General features: G+C 40.4%; 1 protein-coding gene across 13 annotated transcripts in view; it reads right to left on the reverse strand.

Moving 5' to 3' along the window:
* LOC138751919 (obscurin-like) overlaps window positions 1–22,428 on the reverse strand; it is a 755,203-nt gene that overhangs the window by 657,536 nt on the left and 75,239 nt on the right. For all 13 annotated transcript variants that reach the window (XM_069914884.1, XM_069914878.1, XM_069914879.1 and 10 more), the window contains exons 7-8: window positions 18,964–19,239; window positions 8,524–8,799 (exon numbers count right to left, since the gene is read on the reverse strand). In XM_069914884.1, coding sequence (XP_069770985.1) covers window positions 8,524–8,799; window positions 18,964–19,239 — 552 coding nt within the window. The remainder of the gene's footprint in view (window positions 1–8,523; window positions 8,800–18,963; window positions 19,240–22,428) is intronic.

The raw sequence follows: 22,428 nt of genomic DNA on the forward strand, positions 1-22,428 counted from the left end.
AAGAAACAACATATGGCTGAGATCAGAAAATTGGAGAAGGAGATAGAGATTTTGGAAAAGGATTTACAACAAGATTCTACGGAAGTTAAGAAAGCACTTTTAGTTAATTTGAAATTACAGTATAACTCATTACAAACTTATAAGTTCGAGAAATTATTACAGAGAACTAAATAGCGATATTGAATTGGGTGAGAGAGCTCGAAGTTTTAGCATGGCAGTTAAAAATGGAGCAAACTTCTAGAACAATAAATGCAATCAGACATGATTCAATGATTACATATAAATCTCAGGAAATTAATGATGAGTTTTGTACATTTTATGAGAAATTGTATACTTCTGAAGTATTGGAAGATGAAGCGAAAACTGACAATCTTTTATCTGACCTAGCCTTACCTGCTTTGAAGGATATGGACATTAAGGGTTTAGATGCTTCTTTTACAGTTAAAGAAGTGATGGAAGCACTTTGATCTATGCCTAGTGGGAAGTCTCCAGGGGATGATGGTTTTACTTCTGAATTTTTATAAAGAATTTCAGGATTTATTGATCCCTTTATTGATGGATGTATTAAAACAGGCAACAGAGACTGGTTCTTTTCTGAATTCTTTTTCTAAAGCAATTATTAGTTATTCTTAAGAAGGATAGAGACCCACTAAAAGCAGGACCTTTTAAATAGACCTATTTCTTTATTGAATGTGATTATAGAATTGTTGCCAAGGTTCTGGCAAATAGATTAGATATTTACCAGATTTTATTCATTTAGATCAAGTGGGTTTTATTAAAAATCAATATTAAGCAGAAATATTTAATTTATATTTCTCTGGAGCAGTCTGACCAACCAATGGTAATTTCTCTTAATGCAGAAAAGGCTTTTGTTAGAATGGAATGGAGTTTTTTTTGTTTAAAGTTTTGGAGAAGTTTAAGTTTGGGCCTCTTTTTATTGGTTGAATTAAGGCTTTATATAAAAACCCTACTGCTTGGGTTGTAACAAATGGACAGGTATCTTCACCTTTTATGTTATCTAGATAGATTAGGTAAGGCTGTCCTTTGTCACCAGCTCTATTTGCATTGCTTATTGAACCCTTGTCTCAGATGATTAAATGAGGTAGTAATATTAAGGATATTAAGGTGAAAGCTTACGAGTAGAAAATAAATTCATTTGCAGATGATGTTTTGATATATTTAACACAAGCTTTGATGTCTTTGGGGAATCTATCTGCATGATCGATTGGAGCAGTATGGTGAAGTATCGGGACATAAAATTAACTTGGAAAAGAGTGAAATTATGCCTTTAGCTGAAATGGATTATTCGCTTTGTAGACATATTATGAAATTTAAGTCTCCAATCGGATTAAATATTTAGGTATTATAATAGATAGTAATTATAATCATTTATATGAACTGAACTACTTACCTTTATTGTCTAAAATTAAGTATGATTTGAATCAGTGGAAAGATTTATCTATAATATTAATAGGACATGTTAATTGTATCAAAATGAATATCTTTCCCTGACTTCAATATTTTTTCAATCTATTCCTTGCAAGATTCCTCAAAAAATTTTAAAAGATTTGAATGCTTTGGTGAGGAGGTTTTTGTGGAAAGATAAAATGGTCAGGGTGTCATAACGGAAATTAACTTGGAAGGATGCAGTAGGAGGTTTGCAACTCCTTAATTTTCAGAATTATTATGAATCAGCTCAGTTGAAATTTGTTAATAGGAGGTTTGAAGTGGATAAACCTTAAGAGGACGGATCAGTTTATTTATAGAAAGAATTCTCAGTTATTAAGTCATTGTAATTTGCCTGTGTTGAAACATTTAATGGAATTATGGAACTAAAAAATGAAATTATAGGCAATCAAGGTAAAGTTTCGGGTAAATAAGCTTTTACCTTTTACACTAAAACATCAACTTTTGAGGTTGTGCGATCAGAAACGTATTAAATTAGTAGAAAATTGTTATGAAGCAGGATATTTTATTTCATTCTAAAGAACGAAAGAGAAATAATGAAATATCTTTGAATACTCATTTTTCTTATTATCAAATTAAAGCCCTATCGTTCGATAATTTTGGCCATACGTTACGGATACCCAGGGGGTCTAAATTTGAAATTTTACTTACTGATGGTGGCAAGAAAGGATTTATATCTGAGAAGTATGCTTTATTGCAGAATAAAATGCTCAAGCCGGATGTTTATAAATCTAAATTAAAATGGGAAAAAGATTTATCCATACCTATTTCTCAAGATGATTGGATGACTTTATGTTAGGATAGTATGACTAAAATTGTAAATGTAAGGTAAAGATTGGCTCATTATAATTTTATTCATCAGTTATACTTAACTCTGGACAAGTTAAGGAAATAAGTTTACTTTTCTGATTGATGTTTCAGATGTCATAAGGAAGTTGGTTCTTTTTTACATTCTCCTTGGCTATGCGAGACAGTGAGACCCTTTTGGAATAGAATTAAAGAACTATTAGAAGTTATTTTCAAATTTAAAATTTCACTTGACCTTTTGGTATTCTTATTGGGTTATATTAAGAAATTGAGCTTGGAGTTAAAATTAAATAAATTTCAAATTGCTTTTTTGAGGTTAGCTTTAGCTGTGGCTAGAAAAGGTTTGACAATTACTTGGAAAAATGAGACTAATTTGAGTATTCACCGATGGCATTCGGAAATGAGATGTTGTATTCCATTGGAAAAGACTAGCAGTCCCACACATACAAAAGGCTATCTCATTGGCCAGTCGTCGAGGCCATTAGCGACAGCTGGCCCCAGAGTTTCACTGGAACATATCTGCATTGGTGGGCTCCAGAACCCCATCTCTGACACTAATGGTCGATGGAATCACTTCCTCTGTTGGGCCGTTTGTCCTTCAGAGGGTCTGCACGGGTCCGGCTGCGGGGTATAGCGATGAGCCCCACAGATGCTGAGCGCTCTCTTTTCTGTTTCCACAGAACGTCTGCTTGTGCAGTGACTTTCTGGGGGTTGCTGAAGTCGGCATCTGCCAGGAGCAGTTGGATGTCCTTGGGCAGTTGCTGCAGAAATGCCCGCTCAAACATGATGCAGGACTCATGCTTTCCAAGGAGGACCAGCATCTTGCTCATTAGAGCCGATGGGGGCCTCTCCCCTAGCCTGTTCAAGTGGAGCAGACGTGCCCCTCTCTCGCGCCGTGGGAGCCCGAAGGTCTCGATTAGCAAGTCTTTTAAGTCTGTGTAGCCGCCTTCTGACAGGGGCTGTTGGATGAAGTTGGCCACCCAGCTCACTGTGTTCTGGTCCAGGGCGCTCATCACGTGTTAGTACCGGGTGGACTCCACTGCGATCTGCCAGATCTGAAACTGTGCCTCAGCCTGGTCAAACCACGTGTGCTGATTTGTCCAGAAAGTCAGCAACTTGAGGGCGACTACGTGGACTGCTGCCGGCTTGTTCAACATTGGGTTTAGATGCCGACTAAACCATCGGGGTCACCAACTGTAGCTGCACGCCTACTCGGAAGAAAGACATACACATGAGTGCAGTTAGGTATAGCTCTCCTTTATTGAGGGCTCAAGCCCGACTTTTATACCATTTGCGTTCCCGCCATTTCCTCTTTTGCGGACATAACAGCTGGCATTGGAGAGGGCTCAGAAAAGATTCACAAGAGTGAAGAGATGAGCATATGAGGAACATTTGAAGGCTCTTAAAGTTCAGAAGATTGAAGAGGACCTCATAGAAACATTTCAAATGTTGAAAGCCCTATACAGATGTGGCAAAGTTGTTTCCCATGCTAGGGAAGTCTAGAACAAGAGGGTAGAACTTCAGATTCAAGGGTGTCCATTTAAAACAGAGATGCTTAGAATTTCTTTAGTCAGAGAGTGGTGAACTTTTGGAATTTTCTCCATGAACAGCTGTGGTGGCAAAGTTTTTGGGTGCATTTAAGGCAGAGGTTGATAGGTATGGAAATAGGGTATCAAAAGTATGGGGAGAAGGCAGGGCAGTGGAGCTGAGTGGGACAATGGATCAACTCATGATGGAATGGTGTAGCAGAAACAATGGGCCAAATAGCCTACTTCTGCTCCTGTATCTTATCATCTTATAGTCTTACTGAAAAATGGTTACTGTTTCCAAAGGATTCCAGAAACAATTCCACCACTTTCCCATTATCGTTCACTAAGATAAGACTGAGTACAAGTCCCTTCTCTAGTAAGATTCTACATACTGCTTTTAAATCCTTCTTGAAATCATTTTAGTCATTCCATCTCATTAAAGCCACTTACACTAAACAGTTATTAGGACAGTTAAAATCTCAAACTACCATATCTTTATGGAGGATCCTGACCCAAAATCCCTTTGCCTCCAGATGTTGTCTGACCTGCTAAGTTCCTCTAGCTGTTTGCTTTTCGCTTTGGATTACAACATCTGCAGTCTGTTGTGTCTCACTACTGCAATCCTATTATTTTTAAATCCTGCTGTAATTTGCCTACAAATCAGTTCTTCTAATTCCTATTAACTATTGGGAGATTTGTTTTATAATTTAAAATCTTTATGTAGATTCATTAGCCAATGCCTCCAGGATATCCTCCCATGCTCTCAGTTCATCTATCTTAAATAAAAGGCTCCTTGAATTAAAATAAATACAGTTAAGTTTCATGTTTCTCCCCACCTATGTCTGTCTACTCTGCCCATCGGACTTGCCCGTTCCATTTCCTACAAATCATTCTAACTCCATGCCTGCTACTTTCTGGATCCCGTAATTTCCTCCCTCATCTGAAAAATGCCGGTTCTAGTGCAATGCACTAAAATGCTGAAGAAACTCAGCAAGTGAGGCAACCTCCAGAGAAAGCAAAAGGCAGTAGGTATTTTGGGTCTGAATCCTTCTTCAGGAGTGCTGAAAGTCAGGAGGATGCAAGATTAAAAAGATGGGGGGAGAGGAACACAAGTTAATAGGCAAGAGTTATAAGTGGATACAGGTGGAAGAGAAAGAAGCTGAAAAGAGATAAGGATGGAAGGCAACTGAACATAACTTTGATGGAAAGAAGGGAAAGGGTTGGGAAGCTGGAGGAAGGGTGGAAAGGTAATGAAGAAAAGAGAGACCATGAAATGAGAATAAGGTAGATATTGATGATGTCTGGTTAGACACTGCATGGACAAGGCGTTGTTCGTCTAATTTACAGGTGGCTTCAACTTGGCAGTACATGACATCATGGACAGTCATGTCACTGCGGCAATAGGTTATGGATTTGGTGTGGTGGCCACTGGGAGTTCCTTGACGTTGCAGTGGATAGAGCAAAGGTGCTCAACGAAGCAATTTTCCAATGTCCAGTCTCCCCAATGTAAAGAAGGCTGCATCAGAGAACCCAATGTAATAAATGACCCCGACAGATTTACAAGTGAAGTGGGGACCTGAAGTGGTGAAAGAAGTAATACAAGTTGAAGAATTCCACTTCTTGCTGTTATCTATTGGTGCAAAGGGATGTGTGAAGAAGGGGTTTAAGGAGGGATTGATCCCTATAGAAAGTGGGAAGGGGAAAAACTGTTTGCTGGTGGGATCTCATTGTAGATGGTGGAAAATGTGGAGAATGATATGCTGGATGCGGAGGCTGATAGGCAAGGATGAGAGGAACCCTGTCCCTATTGCGTGTAGCAGGAAAAGGAGCCAGGGCAGATGTACAGGAAATAGATGAGATATGGATGAGGGCTGAGTTAATGGCAGCAGAGGGAAAGTTATGTTTTCTGAAGGAGGACATCTGAGTTGTCCTGGATTAGAAAGCCTCATCCTAGAAGCAGATACAATGGAGATGGAGGAATTGAAAGAAAGGAAAAGGATCCTTACAGGAGACAGGGTGGGAAGAGGTTTAGTTAAGGTAACTGTGGAACTTAGTGCATTTATAAAAGATGTCTATAGTTTGTTTCCCAAAATGGAGTCATAAAGATTGAGAAAGGGGAAAGAGTTACCAGTGATAGACCAAGTTAATTTGAGGGCAGGATGGCAGTAGCAGCAAAGTGGATAAAGTTAACAGGCTCATCATGGGTGCATGAGGCAGCACCAAGGTAGTCATTAATGTAACAGCAAGAGTTGAGGAGCCTGGCTTATGTAGGCTTAAGCCATGGATTGCTCCACATATCCAACAAAAAAAAACAGGCATAGCTGGGATCCATGCAAGTATCCAGAGTGACATTTGTGATTTGAAACCTGGAGTCTCACTTTTGGCCACAGTCTGTCTCCTTGTCAATCAAGTTCAATAGCTGCTATTTAATACTTTGTTCTTCCCTGCTGTACAACAAAAACAATCAAGGTGCCACTGAGTTCACTTCTATTTGGGGTGGCACGGTTAGCATAGCGGTTAGCACAACGCTGTTACAGCGCCAGCAAACGATAACAGGGTTTGGATCCTGTACTTCTTGTAAGGAGTTTATATGTTTTCCCGGTATCTATGGGGGTTTTTCCAGTGGCTCTGGTTTCCTCCCACTGTTCAAAGAACATACTGGGGTTGTAGGTTAATATGGTGTAATTGGATGGAATGGGCCTGTATATTGTACTGTGTATATCAAATTAAAATTCTATCTATCCCCTGAGAAGCCAACAATAACACCACCAACCCCACCCATCAACATCAAAGTGCTATAGGAAAGGAGAATAACAATCAGGTCCCTTGAACTTCCTGGTTGTCACTCATAGCATATAGCCATCTATTTTCTGCCTGGAAGTTTAATGTGACCACCACCCTGAAACTCCTTTCCATTGCTCTTTTTACACAGAGATCCCGCAATACTGCCGTAAGGAAGACCCGTCATTAGCTTGGCTTTGCTTGTTTACACTGAACAAAACAATGCTGCATAATGCTGGGCTTGTGTGCCATTTTACATAGCAAGCCGGCATTCCAGAAGCAAAAGAGGTGGAACTTATGGCATTAAGTATGACGTATAACATCCACATCCTTTCTCATCCTGGTCCCAGCTGATCAGCTCGCCCTTTTAACAAAGATGTTGATTCAGCGCTGTGACTATCTCTTCTGCCAGCTTAAAGGTGGGACTACAATTCCATGTTCATACCTTTTACACAGAAGGCATAGCACATTAAAGGTGCAATATTCTTGCCTTGAAGAGGCTGTGTAAAAGGGGCTTAAATCATCTTCTGCTGTCTATATGCTCCTATGTAAAAACCAAAAGTATTAGCTAAAATTAAGGTGAGAAAATGTAGAATGACAGACCAGTTTGTCAAACAACAGTGGTAAAAAAAATGTTGAAATTTATTATGAAAGTAAGAAGATAAAACATAAATAGGTCTAGGAAGATTCAACTTTGATGTTGAAGGGAAAAGCATTTTTAATATTTTAGAGATTGTAACCAGCAGAATATGTAAGGGCAAACCTGTTAATTGAAGAAAACAAGAGCATATAGTTTTGTAGGTTAAGTTATAGTCATGGGTTGAGGATCATTTCATGGATAGAAAACAGATATGGAATTAAAGAGGTCATTTTTGGGTTGAGAGATTATCATTACTTGGATGTTAAATGGGCTGAAAGACTATAACTACTTGGATGATATAGGGGAAAATCACAAAGTTCAAAGGGAGAGTTGGATGTTGGGTTGGGGAAATCAGCTGTGATGTTTTGCTATTTATACAAAGCTCGATGCTATGTAGATGGCGAAGAGGATGCCTCAAGCCTCAAGATGGATCAGGAAATAGATTGATAAATGTTTTGTTAATGATATCAAGAGATAATGGGGTAAATGAAGGAAATTGGCCCCAAGATAACAGTTCATCCATGAAAATATTTGCCAGACACTAAAACAGCGTAGAAACAAACCCTTCAGCCCAACTCGTCAATGTCAACCAAGATGTCCACCCAATCTTGTCCCAATTTCCCATGCCTTTTAAATATTGTAATTCTAAAGCTCTATACATATGTGCACCACCCCCTATGTACACCCCACGAGTCTCCTTTAAATGTTCCTCTCATCTTTGCTTCAAGTTTTAGATTCCCCTACTCTGGGAAAGAGATGGTGACCATTGATGTTAACTATATCATTCATGATTAAATCAACCTGTAAGGTCACATCTCAGTCTCCATGGAAAAAAGTCCTAGCCTATCCAGTCTTGCCTGATAACTCAACCCCAGCAGACATGCTGAATCTTCTTTTATACACCCATTCCAGTTTAATTTTATCCTTCCTATAGCAAGGTAACCAGAACTACACAAAACATTCCAGAGATCATCTTACTAAAATCTTGAACAGCAGTATCATGACCCTAATCCCCTTCTATGCTAATTTAAACCCAGCCAAATAGCATAAGCAAACATCTTTGCAAGAATATTGGTGCCTCTCCAGTTTAGGTGCAACTCGACCTTCTTTTAAAGGCTCTATGTTCTGGACAAGAGCCTAATGATCTGAAGCCCTCCCAACTGCACAAGTTCCTTAGCCACACATTCAACTGTACTACTTTCCCATTTCTTGACTCGCTAGCAAACTAAAATTAGATTCTAGCCAAAGTTAGAACTGTGAAAAGGAAAAAAAGGCTGGGATATTCTTAGAATTACTAACCTGTAACCTGAACACTGAAGGTCAGTTTCTCTCTGTCCGCTTCACATATGTATTCACCTCCATCTTTTGATTCCATATTATTAATGATAAGCTTTCGAATTGAGCCATCAGATTCAAGTTTCATTTTTTTATTTTGACTGAGTAGTTTTCCACCTCTAAACCATTTTACCTCTGTTCTGGGCTGTGACACCTCACAGCTGAGCATAACATTTTCTGAATGTCGAACTCTCACTTTTGTCTGAGTTAAATCTTTATTGCAAAATCCTGTTTTTAGTTCTGTAATCAAGAAATCAATGCATGTTTAGTTGGTACACTGCAGAGATCTGCAAACTCAAAATTGACACAGGTTTGATAAGAACACCAACTTAATCATAGATATATTGCACAAAAAAAAACTGTAAATCATAAATTTCCAACGTATGAATAGGCCTAAAATTCATTTCAACTCTCATTAGCCTATCCAAACTGGATCAAACTCTACAGTCAATTATAAAGAGAAAGAATCCAACATCACTAATGAAGAGAGGAAGAAGTAAGGGAAAATATTTCTGAAATTATCCCTTCTACACTGAGATAATGAAAGGATGGGTTTATTATCATATGTATTGTACAATGTTCATGTGCATTTAAATACTTACCTACAAAAACTAAAAAAATATATATTTAATTGAATTATAAAAAGACAATAAATACAAAGAAAGATAATAAATATTCAGATGTCCCAAACCAAAAAACATTGACAGCAATATTGCAGGCAATTCTTTTGTTGGGTCAGAGCAGTCCCTGATTAGTGTAATGAGAGGAAATGCATGATAGTTGTTGGAAATAAACTAATCTTAAACTGAGAGGTATTGGTCCTCAGGCTTCTGCACCTTTAGCCCGAAGGTAGCAAGGAGAGATGATTGTAACCAGTGTGATGGAAGTCTTTCATATTGTTGGCTGCTTTCTTGAGGCAGCGCCTAACAGAAGTGCATTCAATGGATGGCAGATTGGAGTTTGTCTTGGAGTTCTCTATATTTTTTGCCTTCTAGAGCCTTCCAACTTCCTGGGCAGTCAAATTCCCAAACAAGATTGTGATGCACCCTGCCAGTATTGTTATGGGGTATATTATGTATAAATATATCTTTGAAAGAGATAAATTGTGAAGGTTTAGTGTCGGTCACTTCACAAACAGATACTTACAAATCACATCTTATTTAAAATGCAAGAGCTATGCAAAAGCAGAGACATCATCTCCACAGTGACTTTACAGAAACTTTGAAGAATGCCTATGGAGACTTCACAAGTAGGCTTTAATTGAACTGATGTTGGGGAATAAATGGACTGATTCCAGTGCCAGTAATCTGTCTGGTTGCAGTTTGCTGTTCTAAGAGAGGTCATGTGGTTTTGCAAACAGAGAGAGAGAAAAAAAAAACGTGATTCTTTGGAGAGGGAGAGAGAATACTTTTCTGCATTGGTTTTTGAGGCTGCAACATGACAAGCTGGCAGGCTTGTTGAAGACCCTATTCTGAAGATGGGTTGTGAGTTCTGAGTTCAAAACTTGTTCAAAACCCTTGTGCTCCTTACAAGAGCAAACGGCTGGCTTGAGTGTTTCTCCTAAAATAAAGAAAACAAGAGAAACTCTGTGGTGACCTGGAAGAAGAGGTTATCATTTGGAAAATCCATGATGGGGCAAGTTTTCTTTGGCAAGACACTGAAGGGACTGGTTGGAGGAAATCAGTTTGTAGGCATCCAACAAGGAATTAATTTCTCTCTCTGAAACCAACAAGAACCTTCCTGAGTGGTAACCATTTATCTGTAAGCACCAGAGCCTGGTGAAAATTCATAAATGTTAAATTCTGAGCAGAGTATAAGAATTGTCTGATACCAGTGAACTTGGAGAAGTGAGAAGTGAATGATTGGACTGTGAAACAAAGAACTTTTCTGAACATATACATATTACATTCACTTGCACTTAGAATCATAAGGGGGTTAAGTTAATACTAATAAGTTAAAGTTTGATCCTGTTTTTATGTTTAAAGAATATTAAAAGCAACTTTTGTTTAAATAACCATTTGTCTTGGTGAATTTCTATTGCTGCTGGGTTTTGGGGTCCTCTGGACCCATAACAGTATACTTCCCACAATACAGGTACACAATCCTTTATCTGGAACCCTTGGGGGACAGTGTGTTCCTAATTTCGTATTTTCCCGGATTTTGGAAAGCCCATTCGAATTGTGCTGCCGTATCCACCCCCACCCCCTTCCAGTTGCCCAGCCATCTACCCCAACCAACAGTCCCTTGTCCGCCCGGCCATCTCCCCCAACCGCCGGACCCTCGGCTGTCAACCCCAACCGCCAGTCCCTTGGCCGCCAGGCCATCTTCTCCAACCGCCGGTCCCTTGGCCACCCGGCCGTCTTCTCCAACTGCTGGTCCCTCGGCCACCTGGCCGCCTCCCCCAACCACATGTCCCTCGGCCACCTCCCCCAACTGCCGGTCCCTCGGCCGCTTGACTCGCACTGCCGCCTCTCTCCCCACTTGCCAGATTTTGTAGCTTTCCTGATTTTAGATGTCCAGAAAAAGGATTGTGTACCTGTACATCTGCAGCAGTTTGATAGAGTATTCGACAACATGACAAATGTCTTCAGGCTCCTGAAAGTAGAGACATTAATGTGCCTTTTTCATAATTTTCATGAAGCACTTGCTCCAGGAGACTTCAGAAATATGGACCCCCAGGAATTTGTAGATTCTAACCTTCTCCTCCTCTATCCCATCAATATGGACAGTTACATGATGTGCCCATGATTGCATGACTAAACAATGCTCCAATCATTTCTATAAACTCATGGATGATACCAACATTGTAAGCAGGATCTTTAACAAAATGGCAAATCAGACAATAGAAGGGAGATACAGGGACTAGTGAGTTGGAACTGGGACAACAATAACTCCCTCAATGCTATTAGGACCAAGGAGTTGGTTATAAGCTTCTAGGAGAAGGAAAGAGCTTACTTCCCACTCCACGTAACCTGTGGAGAGGTGGAGCGAGTAGGCAGATTGAAGTTCCTACAAGTATACATCACCATTGACTAGTCCCAGTACATTCACACCAAAGCAATGGCCAAAAAAGTGCATCAGCGCTGCTACCTCATCAGAAGTCTGAAGAAATTTGATCTGTCAGCTGGATCCCAGTAGTATCTGTATGTCAGTGGTGTGCAAACTATTGAGACGATTCTCAAGGATAGGATTGATGGGCATTTGGAGAAGTACAGTCTACTCAGGGATAGTCAACATGGTTTTGTGAGAGGAAGGGCATGCCTCACAAGCCTGATTGAGTTTTTTGATGACGTAACAAAAATAATTGATGAATGCAGGCCAGTAGTTGTGGTCTATATGGATTTTAGTAAAGCATTTGACAAGGTCCCCCATGAGAGACTCATCTAGAAAGCCATGAGGCATGGGATACATGAAACCTCAGCTGCATGGATTAAGTATTGGCTTGTAAGCAGAGAGTAGCAATGAAGGAAAGTATTCTGCCTGGAGATCAGTGACTAGTGGAGTTTTGCAGGGATCTGTTCTGGGACCCCTGCTCTTTGTAATTTTTATAAATGACCTGGATGAAGAAGAGGAAAGATAGGCAAGTAGGTTTGCTACTTACGAAGGTTGGAGGAGTTGTGGATTGTGCTGAAGGTTGTTGTAGGTTACAAAAGGATATAAACAGGATGCAGAGTTGGGTGGAAAAATTGCAGATATAGTTCAATCCAGATAAGTGTGCTTTGATGCATTTTGGAAGGTCAAACCAGAAGCCGAGTGCAGGGTTAATGGTCAGATAATTAACAGTGCGGAGGAACAGAGGGACCTGGGGTTCCAAATCCATACAATGCTATGCTGGGCTTCGTTAATAGAGGGAATTGAATTCAAAAGTAGAGAGGTTATGTTGCAACTCTACAAATCTCTGGTGAGACCACACATAGCATTGTGTTTAGTTCATCCTTCCTGTGATATGGGAAAGCTGTGGAGAGGGTTCAGAGGAGATTTACCAGCATGTTTCCTGGATTGGAAAGTGTAAGAGATGAGTAAAACTAATATGAAAATATGAAAGGTGAAGAAAGCTAGTATGGATATATGTGTAATGAATAAAGTCAGTATGAATAGGATAAGGATAGATAATAGAATGTAGGAAGTTAGTCTGAATAAGATAAGGGTCTTCTAGCCTTTTAGACAGAATTAGCAAGTTCTGCATATAAGTTAGTAAGCCCTGAGGGTCGGGAAGGTGTGAATAAGGACAAAGGCAGGTTGTGAATAAGGACAATAAGGACAATGATATGATGGGACACCGACAGGATACCCCCTGGTCCTCCAAGTTCACAGAAACAGCACGTAGGCAGACAGGATTGCCTAATGCCAAACTCATCCAGGAGGCAGAAGAATGTAAGGGGGAGGGTACTTCTATACTGAAATAAACTGTATAAAAGTTGGGTGAGCCACAGTGTGTGTGTGTGTATTCCCAGGGTAAGGGGAAAGCACCCAACTTTGCATTGCCTGTCCATTGGACTTGTCAGCCACAAACGAGCCTGCCGCTGACGTGGACATTTACCCCCTCCATAAATCTTCGTCCGCGAAGCCAAGCCAAAGAAGAAGATAATAAATGTGCTTTGTTCTCAATTTTTGTCTTGAGCAATTTCTGTGAAGGTACTTCTGTTTCTCACAAAAGTAAGTCTTGTGAGACAAGGTTCGCAGAGCGCGGAATTTTCGCTTTGGAGCAAAGAAGGATAAGAGGAGGCTCAATAGAGGTGTACAAGATTCTAAGAGGCACAGAGAAGCTGGACAAGCAGCACCTTTTTCCTAGGGAAGGAACAGAAATCACCAGAGGACATCTCTACAAAATGAAGGAAGGAAATTTAGGGGAGACATCAGGCATAAGTTTTTGGGGGTATTTTTAAACCACAGCGAGCTGTGGGTGCCAAGAAAGCCTTGCCAGGTGTAGTGGTAGGGACTGAAACATTAGGGTCAGTTAAGAGACCCTTAGACGGCTATATGGAAGAAAAAAATGGAAGGTTACGAGGTGTTTTTTAGATAGGAATATATAGGTCGGCACAACATCAAGGGCCAAAAGGCCAGTACCAAGCTGTAGTGTTCCATGAATACCTTTGAAAGTATCTTGTGAAATAAGCAAGTCTGCAAATGCTGTGATTGTTAGGACAGAAAGGTGCTGGAGAAAGTGCTGGACTGCACTGTTGGTGTAGTGGTTAGCACAATACCTTTATTGCATCAGCGAATGGGACCGGGGTTTGAATCCCACACTGTCTATAAGGAGTTTTTATGTTCTCCCCGTCTGCGTGGGTTTTCCCCTCTAGCTCTGGTTTTCTCCCACCATTCAAAATGCACTCGGGGGTATAGGTTAATTGGATGTAAATTGAGATGCATGGACTCATGGACCAAAATGGTTTGCTACCATGCTGTATGTCTAAATTAAAATTTTTAAAACTCAGCAGGTCCCACAGTGTCCAAAATATTTTGTGCCTGAGGTATGAGCTAAAAGTAGGCAGGTGTCTGAATAAAAAGATGCAGGAGTGAGAAAAGAAGGGGCAGAGGGAGGAATACAGACCATAGCCAGAAGACCATGAGAGGAAGTGGATAAGAGGGCAGGAGAGGAAAGCCAAAAATTGATCAGGGGAGGGGAATAGGGAATGAGAGAGAGAGAGAGAGAGAGAGAGAGAGAGAGAGAGAGAGAGAGAGAGAGAGAGAGAGAGAGAGAGAGAGAGAGAGAGAGAATGAGAGAGAAAGAGAACGAGAGAGAGAGAAGAGAGAGAGAGAGAAACAGAGTGGTGGGAAGCTGGATGAAAGGGACAAAGGGTAGGAAAAGAGAGAGACATGGTGAGGGGAGGGGGTAACATAAACTGGAGAAGTAGATGTTAATGCCATTCATTGGAGGGTGCTATGACAGAGTATTTAAGGTGGTTTTGGAGGAATTGTTAGAGCAGCTAACAATTCTTCTTCTTTCTTTGGCTTGGTTTCGCGGACGAATATTTATGTAGGGGTATGTCCACATCTGCTGCAGGCTCGTTGGTGACTGACAAGTCCGATGCAGGACAGGCAGGCACGGTTGCAGCGGTTGCAATGGAAAATTGGTTGGTTGGGGTTGGGTATTGGGTTTTTCCTCCTTTGTCTTTTGTCAGTGAGGTGGGCTCTGCGGTCTTTTCTTCAAAGGAGGTTGCTGCCCACTGAACTGTGAGGCGCCAAGATGCACGGTTGGAGGCGATATCAGCCCACTGGCGGTGGTCAATGTGGCAAGCACCAAGAGATTTCTTTAAGCAGTCCTTGTACCTCTTCTTTGGTGCACCTCTGTCTCGGTGGCCAGTAGAAAGCTTGCCATAGAACACGATCTTGGGAAGGTGATGGTCCTCCATTCTGGAGACGTGACCCACCCAGCGCAGTTGGGTCTTCAGCAGCATGGATTCCATGCTTGCGGACTCTGCCAGCTCAAGTACTTCGATGTTGGTGATGAAGTCATTCCAATGAATGTTGAGGATGGAGCGGAGACAGCGCTGATGGAAGCGTTCTAGGAGCCGTAGGTGATGGACCCATGATTCGGAGCCGAACAGGAGTGTGGGTATGACAATGGCTCTGTACACACTGATCTTTGTGTGTTTCTTCAGGTGGTTGTTTTTCCAGACTCTTTTGTGTAGTCTTCCAAAGGCGCTATTTGCCTTGGGGAGTCTGTTGTCTATCTCGTTGTCGATCCTTGCATCAGATGAATTGGTGCAGCCGAGGTAGGTAAACTGGTTGACCGTTTTGAGTTCTGTGTCCCCGATGGAAATGTGGGGGGGCTGGTAGTCATGGTGGGGAGCTGGCTGATGGAGGACCTCAGTTTTCTTCAGGCTGACTTCCAGGCCAAACATTTTGGCAGTTTCCGCAGCTTGTATACACACATTTTAAAACACAGAATATTTGCAGAACTTTCGCAGGTGGCAACAAAGTATCAACAGCAGCTTGCCTGGGAGAGCATATGATCTTTGTAGGCAGAGAACAGTTTTGCTCTCAGAGAGGGAGGGTGTGAAACAAAAAGGAGAGACACAGAAATCAGTTCAAGAAGGACAAAGCTGGCAAACTTTGTAAGACTGCCTGGTCAAAGGAGAAGGCTGGCGGTCTGAAAGAAAGAGGATCACCTGGAGAACCCTGAAGGGGGCAAGTTTCATCAGCAAGACTGATCGAGAAGGAATCAGTTGTGGATGTCCTGGAAAAGGAATCTCTCTCTGAAAACCAGCAAGAACCCTCCTGAGTGGTAACCATTTGCCTATTAAGCACCAAAGACTGGTGAACTTTGTTAATGCTAACTTCTGTGCACAGTACAAGAATTGCCTGCAACCAGTGAGATTGGACTGTGATCCAAAGAACTTTTCTAATCTTAAATATACATTACACACACCTGTGCATAATATTAGAGGGGGGTTAAGTAGTTAGGTAGGTTAAGTAATAAGTTAAAGTTTAATTCCGTTTTCTTGTTCAAATATAATTAAAAACTACTTTTGCTTAAGTAACCCTGTGTTGTGTGGCGTATTTAATGCTGCTGGTTTTTGGGGTCCTCTGGACTCCGTAACAGGTCCCAGAAGGAATACGAGGCGTTGTTCCTCCAATTTGTGAGTGGTTTCAGCTTGACCTTGTAAGAGACTATGGACAGACATATAAACATGGGAAATGGGTAGGGAATTGAAATTACAGTGATTACAGTGGACAAAGCGAAGGTGCTCAATCTCCCAGTCTGTATCCAGTCTCTCCAATGAGGAGACCACCACAAAGGGAGCATCAGATGCAGTAAATGATCCCTATAGCTTCATGAGAATTGTTGCTTCACTTGGAAGAACTGTTTTAGAGGACCTGAATGGTGGTGAGAGGAGGTATGGGCTCAAGGATAGCATTTCCAGTAGACACAGGAGTGGGTCTAATGGATTATAAATATTTGGAGAATTTGGTAATATTTGGGGAGAATTTGGTAAGATTTAGAGTAGGTTACATACATACACATATTTTAAAACAGATCTTATTTGAAAGACTGAAGATCTCTGGAGAATGTAAGGTCATTTCACAAGTAGGTGTTAATTGAAATGATGTTATAAAATGAAATGATGTTATAAAATGAATGGAGACAAGCTGGCTTCAAGTATCCTTCTGCAGGGTGCTTACAGGAAGGTCAGTCCTGGGTTTTGCTTATCTAAGACAACAACTTGAGCAGAAGGATAACTCCTGCTGTTTGCTGAAGAACATGGGAGTTTTGTAAATGAGTGAGTCACATGGGTTTGCTGGAAGTTTCAGTTGGAGAGGGAGAGAAGAGAAGCCCTCTCAGCTTGTGTGTGTCTGACACTGAAAAGAAGCTGAACAGTGCAAGCCAGGAAGAGTAGGTTGAAACTGATGAAAAGTTCCAGAGCAGTGCTATCTGTCTGATGTCTCTCTTGGAATAAGTGTGATGGCCTGAAAGAAAGAGGTTATCATCTGGAAAACCTGATGGGGCAAGTTTCATCAGCGAGACATTGAGGTGACTAATGGTGGTACCTCAGTTGTGGAAATCCTAGAACAACAAATCTCTCTCTGAAAACCCTATAAGAACCTTCCTGAGTGGTAAACATTTACCTTTCGAGCAACAAAGCCTGGTGAACTTTATACATGTTAAATTCTGTGCACAATATAAGAATTGTCTGCATCCAGAGAACTTGGAAGAAGGAGAAGTGAGATTGAACTGTGAACCAAATATCTTTTCTTAAATTTACACATATATTACATATATGTGTGCTTAGAATTAGAAGGGGGTTAATTTGGGTTAGTTAAGTATAGACTTAATTTAAAGTTTGATTCTATTTTCATGTTTAAAGTTGATTAAAAATAACTTTTGTTTTAAATACCACTCGTCTTGGTGAATGTCTATTGCTGCTGCGTTTTGGGGTCCTTTGGGCTCATAACATAGATACCAAAGGAGTTGAAAGGGATGACTGGATGAGGGAGTCACAGAGTGAGTGGTCCCTGCAAAAGGTGGAAAGAGAAGAGAGGAAGATGAGCCTGGCAGTGAGAGCGCATTGTAAGTGGTGAAATTGTGGAGGATGCAGAGGCTAGTGGTAAGGACAAAAGGAATCCTGTCCTTGTTGCATCTAACCCTAACCATAATGTGCAGGAAATGGAGGATATACCTTATCCTATATGGAGCAGAGGCATTAGAATTGCATGAAAGGAATATAATTCTTATAGGAAACAGGGTGTGAAAAGATGTAGCCGAGGTAACTATAGGAGTCAGTGGGTTTGTAGGAAATTACTTTGAGAATTTGTCTTATGAGATGGAGACAGGGGAGAGTGTTGTTAGAGATGACCAGGCGAATTTAAGGTAGGGGTGGAAATTGGCAGAAAAGTATATAAAGTTGACAAGCACAGCATGGGAACATGAGGCAGTAGCAATAATGTAGCAGAGGAAGAGTTGAGGAGCCTTGCTTGTGTAGACTTGTAGCATAGATTGCTCCACATAGCAAACAAAAAGGCAGACATAGCTGGAGCCCATGTGGGCACCCATGGCTGCCCCTTTGACTTGGAGGAAGTGGGATGATTAAAAGGAAAAGGTATTGAGGGTGAAAACAAGTAAAAATAAGTTGAAAATGAGTTCTACCAGCCAGAGGTGGATGGGGACTGGTTGGATCTGGCTGATGAAAAAGAAACAAAGGGCTTTGAGGCCTTTGGTTTGGGGAACAGAGGTGTATAGAGATTGGATATCCATGGGGAAGATGAGGCAGTTGAGTTCAGGGAACTTCAGGGAAGTTGTTGAAGTAATGGAGGGCATGTGAGGTTTCATGGATGAAGGCAGAAAGGGACTGGAACAGGGGAGACAAAATGGTGTAGAGCTAGGCAGTTACCAATTTGGAGGGGCAGGAACACGTCATTACAATGGGTGTACTGGGACAAGTGGGTTTGTGGATCTTGGGACAGAGGCAGAACTGGTTGTAAAAAATAAAGGCTGTGGAAGGGAGATGATCAGAAGTGATAAGGTCAAAGAAAATGCTTAAGACAGTGACTTGATGTTTTATGGTGGGGTCCTGTTCAATGGGTAAATAAGAGAAGGTATCTGAGAGCTGTTGTTTGGCTTCAGCAAAGTAGAGATCAGTGCACCAAACCACAGCTTATGCATCTCTTTAAAACTGTACTTTTGTACTGCGTCTTACTTGCTTACTATGTATGAGATATCTCATTAGATGGCTCACAAAACAAACTTTATCACTGCACCTTATTTCACGTGGCAATAAACAAATGACATTTTGATGAGCTATAATTTTCTTTGCATCAGGAAAGCTAAAAGTTCTCAACATGGGGATACACAGTTCAATGTTACATTAACAGAAATTATCTACAAGGCAGAAATTATCTACAAGAAATTCCAAGTTTGCATTAGGAAACACTCCATGAGGTAAGATATGAATGATTACTAACCTGTAACCTCAACATGGAAAATCAATTTCTCTCCAGCTGTTTCACAGATATACCTGCCTTCATCCTTTGCCTGTGCATTTTCAATAATAAGTTTTCGAATTTTACCTTCAGAAATAAGTTTAACTTTATGATTAGGACTAAGAATTTTTCCATTTTTGGACCATTTGACCTCTGTTTTGAGTTGTGACACTTCACAGCTGAGAGTAGCATTTTCTGATGCTTGAACCTTGACCTCCTTCTGGACAGATTCTTTGTTGATAAATGCTACTTCTGGCTCTGCAAATTGAAACGTATTAACCAATTAGATCAATCATCTTTATAAATTTGAATCTGCCATCTATGTTGCATCATTCAAGGCCTTATACAAAACCAAAATACTTTTCATCAAATGAAATGCTTCAGTTATTGGTACAATTGTATTGTAAGAAACAATAATGCAATAGCCAGACCACCTGTTTTAATCACACTGATAATGAGGAATAAATAATGGCTAGGACTGTGGGCCACCCAGTTTAATTTGATGCAGCTAATCCCACCAAGCCATTTCCTCATCAAAAATATCAACAATTTATTTCTCCCATCATGTATCCATGTGTCTAATGAATCAATGTGTACTACTCTCCTCAGTGACCATGTCCATGACCACATCTCTTGATCCAAATAATTCATTCCCTAGGTTATACTTAATCTGAAAGCCATAAAAACATTGCCATAGTGATTTGGTAGTTGGACCACTTAAGAGCATTGGACAAAACATGAGGAGAAATGAGTTCAAATTACACCTTAGCTAATGGTGAAAACTATGACAAAATCCCAAGTAGTTCACTAATGTTCTTTAAAAAAAGGAAATCAGCTGAACTAACATACGTGTGACAGTAGAGCCATATATTTTTGACCAACTCTGGTAGGTACTATAGTGGTGGATGAAAATGTAATGAAACTGACCAGACCACACAAAATTGATCCAGGCATTATGTCTTAACTTGACAACAGTAAACAGAGCTAAACTTGCAGATTCTCCTCATGAATTTTACGCTGCGAGAAACATTTGGTGTCGATGGTTGGTAGGACGTTGGAGTTGATTGTTAAGGACAAGGTTACAAAGTACCTGGATGTGCATGACAAGATAGGCCAAAGACCTGAAGGAAAAATCTTGTTTGACAAGCCTATTGGAATTCTTTGAAGATAAAGGAGATTAAGAAGAAGATGTTGAGTATTTGGAATTTCAGAAAACCTTTGTCAAGGTGCTGCACATGAAGCTACTTAATAAGTTAAGAGCTCATGGTATAACAGAAAACATAATAGCATGAGCAGATCGATGAATGATTAGCAAGAAGAAAAGAATCAGAATATTCTAGTTGGTTGCCAGATGCTAGTGGTGTATTAATTATTTAAATTATGAAATAAATGGCTTTGTGACTGATACACCATCAATAATACCAAAAGATTGGGGTTGCAGGATGACAGGCCTGCTCCTGTTCTGGCCCGATCCCAGGACTCGTACTGAGAGAGGAACTTGGCTTAACTACATTTATTGGGGGATTCTATGGGGATGGAGACACCAAGGGAAGGCGGGCCAGCCATATAAATGAACCAAACATGTACACAATGCCATTAACCAAGTCACAGTACAATGGTGTATCTCCACAGTGGCAAAGCTTGAAAATGCTGAGTGTAGGTGGAGGAGAATGTAGAGTTGAAGAAACAGGGAAGCTGGTGAAGGACTTGGATAGATTAGGAGAAATGGCAGAGAAGTGGCAAATGAAATATGGTGTCAGAAAGTGTGCAGTAATGCACTTTGGAAGAAAAAATAAATGGGGAGACTATTTTCTAAATGGGGAGAAAATTGAATATACCAAGATGCAATGGGACTTGGCAGTCTTCATTCAGGATAGCTTAAGGAAAACTTGCAGGTTGAGTCAGTGGTGAAGAAGGCAAATGCAATGATGGCATCCATTTCAAGAGGAAGAGAATACAAGAGCAAGGATGTGATGTTAATGCTTTATAAGTCACCAGTGAGACCTCACTTGGAGTACTATGAGCAGTTTTGGGCTCCTCATTTAAGAAGGGTTGTGCTGATGTTGGAGAGGGGTGAGAAAAGGTTATCATATGAGGAAATTTTGAAGGCTCTTGGCCTCTACATGTTGGAATTTTCCTTTTCCCCCCCTTCCCCCCACCCCCTATAACTTAAAGAAAATGAAAGGAAAAAGGAAGAAATAAACAAACAATAGAATAATAGAAAAACATCTGTAATCAAACTATTAACATTCCAACTTATTTATGTTAACCTTTTATGCTAATTATCTTAACAGTCTTTTTATTATTTTCTTTACTCCTCTTCTTGTTGCTTATTTGGTAATTGGACGGCAAAGCAACAAGCTTCTTCTGGATCTGAAAACAGTCTATTTTGCCCACCAGGGATAAATATCTTCAATATTGCTGGATGATGTAACACAAAGCTATAACCTATTTCCATAGTACAGTTTTTTGTTAAATTAAACTCCTTTTGCTTCATTAAAAGTTCAAAGCTTATATCTGGATTTTTTAAAAATTTCCCCATTGTACTTCAATGGTTCCTTATTTTTTCACTCTTTTCATTGCCAGTTCCAGTATTTTCCCCTTTGTTATAAATAGTAATACTTTTATTAGTATGGAACACAGTTTCAGATGTGGCTGAGGTTTTGGTGCCAATGCTCTATGTATGGGCTCTTTCAATTTCTATTTCTTCTTGGAGTTCTTCTACTCCCAAGATCTATGGGATCCATCTTTTTATAAATCCTTTTATATCTGACCCTTTTTCACCTTCTTTCAGGCCCACTGTTTTTATATTATTACGTCTGCTGAAATTCTCTAAAATGTCAAATTTTTGGCTAATAAGTCATGAGTCTTCTTAATTTCCTTATCTCTATCTTCCAATTTTTCTCTTAACTCATTCACCTCCATTTCCACCCCTATCACTCTGTCTTCCACTTCATCACTTCGCTTTCTTATTTCTGCCATTCTTTGAATTTTTACATCTGTCTCTTGCATAGATTTTTTTTAAATAGTACTGAACTCAGCCATTATTGTTTCCATTAGAATACCTTGACTGTCAAAGTATTCCTTATCTACCATCTGCATCTATTTTACCTTGTAATTTTTTTCTTGTATATCTTCATCTTCCTCTTGATGTTTCTCTTGCTCCATTTCTTGGCTCTGTGCTAATCTTGCTTCTATCGTTGTCTTCTCCACGGCTTCTCCCATTACTAAGTCAGCATCTTGCTTTCGCCGTCCGTTCCCTTCGGCTTCTTCTTTAGAATGTGTACTGTGCATGTGCGCTGGCATTTCTATTTCTGGTTCCGCCAGCCAGAGTTCCAGACTGCCCGAGGGATGTCGCCGCCAAGCTGCCCGTTTACCAGCTTCCCAGCTTGGGCAATCCTCTTTAGGAGAGCTCCCTGCTCACGGACTCCAGTAAGGCCATTCTCC

Source organism: Narcine bancroftii, chromosome 1, assembly GCF_036971445.1.
Source record: "Narcine bancroftii isolate sNarBan1 chromosome 1, sNarBan1.hap1, whole genome shotgun sequence".
NCBI lineage: Eukaryota > Metazoa > Chordata > Chondrichthyes > Torpediniformes > Narcinidae > Narcine > Narcine bancroftii.